General features: G+C 33.1%; 1 protein-coding gene across 5 annotated transcripts in view; it reads left to right on the top strand.

The window, feature by feature from the left end:
* Window positions 1-10596, top strand: part of LOC123711683 (lethal(2) giant larvae protein) — a 50907-nt gene extending 40311 nt beyond the window's left edge. For 2 of the 5 annotated variants that reach the window (XM_045664377.1, XM_045664375.1), the window contains exons 17-26: window positions 490-590; window positions 810-914; window positions 1300-1440; window positions 1941-2101; window positions 4001-4094; window positions 4702-4797; window positions 5659-5781; window positions 7026-7137; window positions 7832-7875; window positions 9404-10596. In XM_045664377.1, coding sequence (XP_045520333.1) covers window positions 490-590; window positions 810-914; window positions 1300-1440; window positions 1941-2101; window positions 4001-4094; window positions 4702-4797; window positions 5659-5781; window positions 7026-7137; window positions 7832-7875; window positions 9404-9523 — 1097 coding nt within the window. In that variant the 3' untranslated portion in view covers window positions 9524-10596. Of the gene's footprint in view, window positions 1-489; window positions 591-809; window positions 915-1299; window positions 1441-1940; window positions 2102-4000; window positions 4095-4701; window positions 4798-5658; window positions 5782-7025; window positions 7138-7831; window positions 7876-9327 lie in introns of all 5 variants that reach the window. The other 3 variants (XM_045664378.1, XM_045664380.1, XM_045664379.1) reach the window with 3 other exon arrangements.
* Window positions 10597-12140: the final 1544 nt, after the last annotated feature.

The following is a 12140-nucleotide window of genomic DNA, read 5'->3' as shown; positions in this document are numbered from 1 at the left end:
TCAAACATGGTGCTTTACACAAGGAAAATATAAATGAAATCTCTATTATTCTAATAGTTACTATATAAAAATAAAACATAATGATTTTCATTTGTTCTTTTTCTTAAATTCTGAAGTATTAGATTCAGTTTAGTATATGTCAGTATAATTAGGCATTAGGCGATCATCAATTCAATCAATTGAGCGTACCAATTCTTAAAAGGCCGGCAATCCACTTGCGAGTCCTCTGGCAATGTGAATTATGGGCGGTGGAATCATTTTACATCAGATGAGCGGTCTGCCCGTTTGCCCGTTTTCTATAAAAAAAGTTTTGTCGTATTGTCGCTCAGACCATAAACAAATCTTAATCTGTGTATCCTGCTCTCAGCTACGGCCATGACGTTTGTACACCTTGTACAGTACATTATCTAAGTAAACTAATATGTATTTTCTGACGACAATAATAAGGCACAATCACTACACCAAAAAATTACATGTATTTAATTCCAGCACAACATTCCGTACCAACACTATGGGCGGGCACGAATAACGGGACGGTATACGCGTTCACCATTAACGTACCCGGTGCAAATAAACGGAAAGAAGATCCTGTAAGTACTATAAGATCCTTAAAACTGCAAAAGTTTTTGACATATATTATACACTTTAATAATTTAATTTAAAAAATAACTGTATAGTCCTCCATTTGCTGTCTATTCTCGTGCCTTTTGTTCTATATTTTAATGAAGGTGACGTTCCAAATACTATGGTATTATCGAAGACATGAGGAAATAGACCTCTTTATTAATTTTTACGTGTTATTTTTTCAGGTTACATGTCAACTAGCGAAAGAAATTCAATTAAAACATAGAGCTCCCGTGATAAGTATCACAGTACTTGATGGCGCGAGTGTACCTTTACCTGATCCGTTAGAAGTGAGTGTATTTTTGAAGGGATGAATGGGGTCGAATTTATATTTTCAGACAACACAGGTCCAATGGCATAAAAAAAATATGATAAAACTTATGTCATAATTCTTAAAAAATCATAACTTGCGTCAAGTCTCGACTAGTCTAAAATTAAATAGGAAATGCTAAATATTAGAAAATGAATTAGAATCTTACAGTTCTAGCAGAACTGTAAGATTTGTAAATTAAAGTCTGCATGATCATGAATATAGTAAATCCTTGACCATGCATATATATGATAAAATCTACCAAGTCTTAAGTCGTTTTTAAATTACAAACTATTAAACTGTGATTCCTTATTGAAGCAGGCATACAAGTAATAATGTTTACTTACGTAATCTTCACAATGCAGGTCGAAAGAGGTGTGGCCCCACTGCCCGAGAGCGGAACCCACCGAGTGCTGATCGTATCTGAAGAGCAGTTCAAAGTGTTCACTTTGCCGTCACTGAAGCCGCACAACAAATACAAGCTCACAGCACACGAAGGAGCACGGGTTAGTTTATTTTTAACACAAAGTATCATTTATTATTAAGATAACGATGTCGTATGGAAAATACTTTGTTTAACAATATTATTCAATTCTTACTGACGTTTTATGATAAGTCGTTATGGTATATTTTTAAATTAAATAACTCCAATTGAACTCTTACTTAAAATACTGTTCTGTCTCTTTCTTTCAAATTGTATTTACTTAATGATGAAAAGAAACAGGTGACAACTGCTGCTACTTCTGCTGATTGAACTTCCACGGTTCCCTTTACAAGACATTTTCTTTTGCGATGTTTGTTCGCCGTTGAATCGGCTCTCGGTGGGCGTCTACCCTGAGAGATACGACCTCCAATTGTTTAAAAGTCCTTCCTCTACTTCTCACTCAAAGGCCGGCAACGCATCCACTAAAATAGGTGACCATGGGTTGCGATAAGTGCTCTCTTTGGGCGTCCCGTAAACTCTTAGCTATACTCTTTTTCCGTTACAAGTTTACATATTCAATAGGTCCGACGCACATCATTCGCTTGGTTTGAATGCGCAAGCGGTTCCGAAAGACATCGCGAGTGGTGCCTGATGTGCCTCACCAATTTGGGAGATTGTCTGCTCCTCGCCACCGATCTGAGGAGACAAGTTAACGCTGCCGCCGTCAGGAAGGAGGATATCAAGTGAGTTCAAGTGAAATAAAAATATATATTAACATCTTCATGAGCTGGTTCAGTGCGCGTCATGTGGGTAACGTCCGATCACAAAAGACACGAATAATTATCGTACAGTATTTAATTTAGATTGATTCCTTTTAACATTCCAAATAACACTTTAGTTTTATGACGAGCAGCCGGTTCAAAGCTTCTCAACCACAAATCATAAACCTAACTCGGTCCAACGTCTCATCACAATAACGCTCCATTAAATACTCACTGAAGTATTTCCGAACTAATTCGACTTAGGGTCCTTCAAGAAAAGAGCGTACAAATTCTTAAAAGGGCGGCAACGCACTCGCGAGCATTGAGAGTGTCCATGGGCGGCGGTATCACTTAACATCAGGTGAGCCTCCTGCCCGTTTGCCCCTCTATTTTATAAAAAAAACTCAATCAAAACTAAAACCAACTGTCCAAAGTCAAGACGGCGCCTCGACGCCACTCTGTATTTTGCTCTGATTAGTCGTAAATTCGTACGTTATGTTATGATTCTAAACTATCAAACAAATAATAACAAAATAAATCAAATTAAATTATAACTCTTAAAAGTAATAGAAGGAATCCCAAAGATAATCAAAGCAACAATAAAAAATAACGGTTAATGGACTCGATTATAATATTTTATGACAATCCATGAATTTTATGATCATATGATTTTTTTTTTAATCTGTACGAGTCTGATAGACAATCTTAAAGGAATTACACTAAACCAAAGAGTAACTCGCAAGTGCAACGTACGTAATGAGTTTATAAATAATGTGTTTTAATTGATATTTTAATATTATAATTTTATTCTTTTTAATTCTACTTTATTTGTACTACTATACAAGTTAAGGATTTATTATTATTAATAGTGGAATAACGCCTTTTATTTCCGGTACTTTATGTACATTTATATTACAATCATCTCATTCTGACTAGATATGTGTGTGCCGTTTTTTTAGCAAAGGCCAACTTATTATTATTACTATACAATAACCAATTAAGGGATATAAACTTTTTATATTATTTATATAATTCAAGTGCTTTACAATGTCAGCTGTCACATGAGATTGACAGATCTGACATATGACATTATGAATTTGAATAACTTGTTTCCCTTATGTATGAGTGATTTCTTCCTAAATCCTCTTATTTAACTTTATTAAGTAAACAAATAAATTTTTAATAAAAAAATGTGTTTTTTACATAATTTTATTTGGAAAGGCTCTCTTGCTCTTCGCACGTGCTTGCCTTGAAAAGACCTAAGCGTATGGACTTGCTATCTCCACACCACTATCTTCAGCTATCAGTGCATTAGGGAGGTTGAGACCCATAATTGTCTTTACCTAGTCAGACCAATGGATAGACAATTAACCCCAACTTCTGCTGCCCTTACTCCTCCCTACCATTACCAACTTATCGAGACTATTTGCTGCTCTTCTGGCAATATGGCCACAGTAGCTAAGCACTCGTTTGTAAATGATAGTCGACAGTCTTCTGGTGATTCTTAGTTGATTGAGTATGGACTTATTGGTTCTTTTTGCAGCCCATTCTCCTCCAACACGAATTGACCAGGACTCTGAACCGTACAAAAATATGGAAAATAAAACAAAATTCTGAGAAGTCGGCTCTTTGTAGCATTCGACACGTTTCTGTTTTGCCAGACATTCTGATCTGATTGCTCATTGGTTAATCTGTGTTTACCAACGGGCTTGCCCATCACATCTTTCCTGGTTACTTGATTGAGATGAGTGATCCCAAAAATATAAATTTGTCTAAATGTTAGAAAGGCTACGGTGGCACAAAAAAGCTTAGGAGACTAATGTAGGGACTATTTTTTATCTAATAAAGCGGTTTTATTGAGCCTTATATTGATTGTTTCAGCGGTATTTCAACTTTATGTTTCTCGAAACGTGGCGAAGCTCTCTACTTGCATTCATCGTCGGAACTTCAGAGAATAACTTTGTCAGCTACTAAGGTATTTAATTTATATCTTATTTAAACTGTTATACTTTTTTCTTTTAGGATTAGTTAAATATAGTTAATAAGTTTTAAAGTGAGTTCTGTAGGCGGCGCATGAGAGTGAGAAAGGCAGATCGAGAAAAAATAAATGCTAATAGTTGATGAATTGGTTTAGTAGTTACATATTAGAACGTTACATGGCAATTCAGTCGCATAACGTCTTGTGCTGTAAATAAAATTAAAGCAGATTTTTTATTTATTTATATTATCTTTAGCACGTATACATTGTGTAAACAGTGTGAATATATACAAATATATGAAGTGATCATATACTGGTACATGATCATCTATTGGGGCTTTTACCTTAGTAATAATAGAAACAAAGAAGTTACACTTCTGACGTATACTTTGTACGCACGCACTTTTTTTATTGATTTTATTCTTTCGTAAAAGTCTGAACTGTTTTGTATATGTTATGTATTTCATCTTCGTCTATGTCTCTAGTATAATTCTTGTTTTATATGTAATTTATGTTAGCAGTAGGATTACGAAATAAATAAATACCCTTAGAGTAATGTAGAATTTACTTTGAAATAAAGTTTATTATATTTGTATTATTTTAGGTGACGATAGCACAATGCCACGTGGGCCTTTCACCTTGGGCATTAGCTTTAAAGAGTGCGGCCGAAGAGACCCCACTCACTAATGGAGAGCACAAGGTATAGTCCAAAATTCATTACTATGTAATAAACACTCGTGGCAGAGCAATGTTGGTTTACGTATTGCTCAGCGTGCGACTCATCCCTGAGGTCGTAGGTTCGAATTCCCGTTGTGGACCATTGGACTTGCTCGTACGGTGAAAACATCGCGACAATCAAAAAAGACGATGAAGTGTGTCAGGCACAGATGGCTGACCACCTACTTACCTTTTAGAAAGATGATTACTAATCTGAGCCCAGACCTAAAAAGTTGGAGCTTCACTGTTTTTTTTAACACTCAGGGGGTGCCCGGAGTCTTGAGTATGTTATTGTGGAACTACGTGGTTCCAGCGTTGTTACTCTGTTACTTTCAAGCGATACTTGTTATCATCCCAATTTTGATACATTTCGTACTTTAGAGCGCGTAGTATAAAAGCTTATTATAGTAGTTTCTTTGTTGTGTTAAGTCTTACGTTATTACTTATTATAGTTCGGTACTGAATTTGAACACAGACTGACTCTATCTAACAAAAACAAACCTTTTAGGCATGGCCTTCGCATAACGTATGTTTTGTGATATTTTTTCTAATAGACAAGGTGCCTCGTGTTTAAAATATAAAATATACTCGAGTCTAAAGCCCTTTGGCTGACTTAATCACGAATATTACTGACCATTCAGTTCGTCTCCAGTGTTCAATGTATTTCAAATACCGAGGTGTATACGTGTTTAAGAGAATTATGTATATAGTTCAAATTTCGCTGAATCTACAATGATTTATATATCTTTTAATTTTTTATGTTTTTGTTTGTATGTTTACCAGGGATTTTGTGCACTTTAGTATAAACCTGTACACTTAGTTAACTATGCATGTATGTATGCAGGAAGAAACAGCCGAAACGACTCACGACGTGACGGCAGCGTCAGCCGACATCACTGTAGACTCAGTCAGGGATCACACCCAACCCACCTCCGAAGTACCACCGGAACTGAATATCAATTTGCAGGTATTTTTAATTTCCCATAAGCTATTTAGACTTCAAATACCTGTCAATATTATACGTTTAACCAGAAATACGTGGATATGTCTCAAAAACTATTGTTCTCTAAATTGGAATATAATAATTTATCACACTTACATGTTACAACAATATCATATACGCACAGGTGAAATTGGTGAACTTTTGTTTAAAATATCGGTTAATAAAAAATACGATTAGATTTAAAATCTGTACCCTACGTAATTCAAACATAAGGGTAACAGACAAACTGTTACCCTTATTAGTGCTGAAACTGTTAATTATTTGATTGGTTGAAAGTAATGCTTCATTTGGACCATATTAAATATTAAAATGCTCATTAGTGAAATTTAAAGAGACACCTTTCTAAAAAAACTATTTTAAACAAACGTAACTAAGGTGATAACCAACCAGGCTCCAGAAGATAAAACCCTTTATATGGACATTGTATTCGTTTTTACAACAACCTCCCAAGCGAAATTAGAGAATTATCACTGAAGAAATTCAAAGCTCTCGTTAAAAGTAAATGGATCAGTAAAGCTTTTTATAAATTGGACGATTATTTAAATGATCCTAATCCTTGGGATTGATTTGCTTTAGTTCAAACAATTTGTATGACTCGAAATGTAGCATGTAAAAAGAGTGACGGAGAGTTTATTGCCAGTACTTCTTGTCCGCTCTACGCCCTTGACTTACGAACTGGTAGTGAATGTAAATTTAGAATCAATTTAAGATCTTATCTGTTGACGTTCATAAGGTTACCTATATGAATAAAGTTATTTTGAGTGTGACTTCGAAGAGAGTGCCTGCGTCTGTCTATACTCCGGACGTTCTATTTAGGTTATAAAACTAACAAAGCCTGAGAGCAAAATGGAAATACTTGGCTCGTACATCCCTAAGAAAACACTTTTTATATCAACTCCGGGGAAATAAATACAGATAACACAACTTTCTCTACAGCTGTGATACTTTTGCCAATCAACACCTTTTGTCTTCAGTCACCGTGACGACGCACGCGAAATGTCGGAAAAAATTATGTAAATAATTATAAGTTTATAATAATAATACATAGCTTCAATCCGTTTAAAAAGTGTTTTCTTAATGTGTAAAAGCCATGTTAACAAAAGTCAATACTATCGTACACCCCTGTTTATAATATATTATTGTTATTGAGTTTTTTTTATAACTTTTACCTTTATTACGTAGATTTGACGGTCATATTACATTTGTAGAATTCGCAAGTGAACACAAGTTCAATGGTGGTTAAGACGACGACTCGAACGACTGTCAACGAAAACAATGTTGATGGCGCCACCACCACCACGAACACCACTTCAGAAAACAGTGAGTATGGGCCTTAGGACAAATTTCGGAGAGTAATAGATTTTCCATACATATGGTTAATGCGAATAATATTCCACGTGTTTAGTTCAAAACATGCCCACGGAGCGCTGCTAAAGTTTTCCATAGCAATTTATGTTTAATTAAATTAAATAATTTCGTCGAGTATATCGAGAACTTCACATAAACTATCGTTAAGAAATAATTAATGTATAAAAATTTCTAAAGATTTACAAAATAATAAAAATATGACGAATTTGATAAATGCGACTAAGTACGACTCCAGCATGTCACAAATATATTGAGTTTTGATTGAATCTTACTGAAGACATTTTCGTATTAGCGCTACGAAATGTAACCATATTTAGGAGGCAAAAAATTGTATGATATATATTTCTTTATGTAGATTTTGAAATTTACAGTGATATGAAGCTTAAAAGTATATAGTATCGCTTTTACCCGTTTACGATTCCAAATCAAATAGAATTTGCTCAGTTTAATGATTGTAATGTGCAAAATATACATGTCTCTTTCATTACACGGTCTACAAACAGAGACGGCGATATTTGCTTCGCTGAAAGTTCAAGAATAAATTGATGATATTTTGTATATTAAAATCAGATTAGATTAATTTGTCGCTTCATATACCATTATACGTTTGTTTGTTGTTGACTGGCGCTTTATGTTTTGTTTGTAGTCCTAGAGCACAGTCGCGAGGAAGGAGTCATCACGCGCATTGAGGTATCCCACACTTTGCTTTAATATTCCCTTTGTTTGACAAAACCACTTTTAAACGCTTTATAAAATACGTGTAAGCCACACCCTTTTATGACAGATTAATTTATTTTGTTAACCCTCAATGGGGCTACATAGACATACAACCCCCTCAATAGCTTTGTACTTACGACGATATACTGGGTCCTTAAAATATTTAGAACAAAACATGATGAAGTTCAAAATCTTTGTCGTTTTAGATGAACTTTCAGTTGCTGAGTGCAAAAGGTGGCTTTGTCAAAACAATATTTCATCAAACTAATTTCATTTTACTATTAATAATTAATTATAAATAGTTGTACGCATTATTAAAAAAATATAGTCTGTTTCATGCCTAATTTATCAGTCTATGGTCTGACACATTTTTGTACATTTCCTTTCAAAATGCAAGTGATTATATGATAAAATCCCTACGTAATTCAGTTGATACTTTTTTTTCATACAATTTATATGAGCTTAGTTTGATGTGTTTAATAAAAACTCCTTGATAATATTGTAATAATATTTTATTTATATTTCTAACATACTATATTATTGCACGTGATGATTTTAGAAATTTCTTTTAAATATATTAATAAATTAGATCTGCATTGTATTGTCAACTATACTCCATAACAATAGAATTTAGTCAAAGGTAGCATATTGTTTGATTATTATTATTTTTAGCACATTACTATATAAATTTCTATTATTTTATATATACAATTTTCATAAAACATAGTATACTTGAGATATCGGCTAGAAACGAGTTTGACGCAAACATTTCTGAACCGAACTTTAGTTACAATATAATCGTGGTAAAATTTTCGTTATTCTTTGGACTAGCCATTCAATTATAAAGTATATCAATGACGTACGCCAAGAAATGATTAATATACTCAAGTAGTTCCGCGACACCGTATCTGTGTTACGGTTTATATAAAACATAATTCAGTACACGTCATTATGTGTGGAAAAATTCTATCGGAATGATGCACCAGACTTGCACGACATTATCCTTGTAATTAACAAATACTAACCATTTCAAAAATATTAACTAACCTTCATGTGGCGTCCGCTAGTGTCCAGTGTCGAATCATTTTCATTTAGTTCATAAAGAAACAAGTTCTTAGAATATGGAATATGCGTGAGTTTATTTTAGATTATTTACGATGAATAAATAAATGTCGTATATATATATGTTAATGTTACATTTCTATGAGAACGAAGTGCAGTGTTTTTGCAGTGTTTTGTGCAACAAATATTTTTTTCGAAATATATAAAGCCTTTATATTATTTACGATTGTAGAGCTATTTTCTAGTATTTTAAATGATATATTGGTTATTTAATAAATAGATATTAAAGTGATTCATGCAATGATATTGTAACTATTTGATATGAACATGCATATTCCCTATAAAGAGTCAAAATTTGTTCAGAACTCAGACACTTGCGAGCGCCACGCGTTGTCGAGAAGAGCGTGACGTGGTATTCTGAATGATGGTTGTCTGACAGACGGGAACCGTGACGGTCCCAGCCGGAACAGACCCGAAGCTGATCCTCGAAATGTTTGACCGGCAAAGGTCCCCACTCGCCGTGCCCGTTCCGCCCGCCGCTACGCCCACCGAATCCTAAAGCTAAAAATTGACGAACCACCTTTCAATGTAATGTTGGACATTCACGCGAGAATAGATGTTCAAATCGAATTATATTTTGGTCGACCGATTAATACATACCTTAACGATTGGATCAATTGTTTTTTACTTATATCCGATATGTTTTGGGGCATGTGACTTTGAATGTCCAATGTCAGCTGTCAAGAATATTTGACCTGTCAAGGATGTTTGAAAGCATTGTATGCGCTGTCATTGTACAATTATGTTGTATGTGACAACATTTTTTAATTACTAGCCCCAATTTCAATTTGTACTAATATATCGTATAGGAATAATTTATTATATTTTGTAAATTTTATTCTTTCTTGTAAGCGTATTTTATAAGTAATTATTGCATTTTATATTTACGTAAGATTTATATTTTGCCCTTACAATTTTAATACGAATGTTTGGCAATTATATTAAGTTTGACAATGTTGTAATATGCAGTACTTAAATTGTACGACTTTTTGTATTACTTATATTTTACCATAATTTTAGTACAAAAGTTTAATGGCCATAGCACTTGTACGATTCAAGTGGAAATTTTTCATACAATTAGTTTAGTTGCAATATTTTTTTATGTACCAGCTTGCTTGAGTATTAAAGTAATTATTTAAGTGACAACTAAGTTCTATTTTCAAAATAGAAATTAATTTAAGACCGCATTTTATTGATAATCAATTTATTTTTACCAATTTTTAATTCCTAATTTTAGCTAATCAATTTAAAATTGGCAGCTTTATCATTAAAGTTTTGAATTTGATGTAAATAGTTACATGATTATTGCATTATTTAATTATGGCAACACTTGATTTTGTATTTTACATCACAATGTTTTAAGGGAATGATTATTGTTTTTAGTTTTATATTTTATTTTAATTATAAGTTGTATGTGCCTAAATGCCTCTGAAATTGGCATTTTTCGTCCAGAATGCTTCAGTTTTATTATTGTACAATTATCCTTGTGCTATTGTAGTATTTTTAAATTTGATACGAAACATGCTCTTTGTATCCAATTCTAACACGAAAATAAAACATAAGAAATAAAGACGCTGTTGTTTATTTTTCACCGTGTAAGGTTAAAAAGATATTTTCCTCATTTTATATCCAACCTGATATCTGCGCACATTTCCCACGTCGTGCTTGACAGACATAAAGTATAAATTATAGGTTATTTAAAAACTTAATTAATACCAACGAAAAAAGGTGAGCAGTGTTGCCATAGTTACTTTAGCGTAATCATTCCTGAGCTCGTAGGTTTGAACCCTGGCTGAACATGGACTTTCTTTGTGTATATTTTATACTCGCTCGTACGGTGAAAGAAACGTAAGGAACACTTTAAGAGTTATAGTTGGGGACGTCTGTGAGGCACAGAAACTAATCATTTAATTCCCTATTAAACTAAAATACTATATTTGTATTCCTAGATATTTGAAAACATTTACGTGAGTGGATTCGTATAACGAAAGACTTTTGTCCATTTAAAATTTAAGTTTCTTGGTTCCAGAATGTTTTCTGATGTCGCATATATATATTAACATAAAATTCGGTTTGGCAGTAGCGTCACGTAGCTATAGTATCATGGCCATTAACTGGAATTGTCCTATTCCTTTTTTTTTTTAGTGTATGATTTTTTCTTCACGGGCATTTCCATTATATCCAACTGTATTGATTCACTATAAGAGTAGATACGGCAAATTAAAAAATATTACGACGAAAAGAATACGAATTAATTGGCAACAGCAACAATAAATAGTATAGTGTATACATATAACAGTTTACAGTGTCCGTTGAGAAAGGTCTCGTCTCGATTAATGTTGGGAGGGATTCCCGCCAATTACCAACCAAGGATTGTATATATTATGAAAAATCGACTTTAATTAACTAACAATATAAGGTTTACTGTATTGTTACAAATATAATTGGGATTTTATACCAGGTAGAGGTACATACAAGAGACCACGGAGTAAACACCCCAAAAACAACAGACTTACTAATAAATACATATTGACATTGAGTAGCGTGTTCACAAAAGCTGTTAGGATTAAATCATTTCGAATATTTAAATATAAAAAGAAACAAGTTTAAAAAGGCGCTAGAAATGTCGCTTAATCTGGACAAGTGTTGCCTGCCATTATTTACATATTCAAACTCCAACACGGATTTTCTTATATTTCGGTGATAATTTGTGCGTCTATAATTATTACCTTCCAATCCCGAAAAATGTTATATTTAAACTAGTTTGATCATTTATGTAATATGTTAATATTAGTGAAGTAGTTAAATGAATATGAATATAGTCAAAGTTGTATTATGAGTTTTAACTGTTTGCTGAGTTGGACTTAGGTCAGTTCAAGCATTCTTATATAGATTTCCCTTTAAAAATAATATCTCCCTGTTAAGTATATTTCCAATTCTATATCTTCTATCAAAATCAAAAATCATTTATTCATATAGCTAACACTTAATTTTTTAATAACTTATGAACGTCAAAAAAAAGAAATATACATTAGATGCTTCAAATAATACAGTATATAAAACTCTCTGCCACTCTTTTTAATAAGTTTTTTTGTTTTACAAGTATACTATGTGAA

This window comes from Pieris brassicae, chromosome 7 (genome assembly GCF_905147105.1).
Source record: "Pieris brassicae chromosome 7, ilPieBrab1.1, whole genome shotgun sequence".
Classification (NCBI taxonomy): Eukaryota; Metazoa; Arthropoda; class Insecta; order Lepidoptera; family Pieridae; genus Pieris; species Pieris brassicae.
Note: the sequence above shows the minus strand (reverse complement) of the source record. Positions and strands in the feature narration are given on the sequence as shown.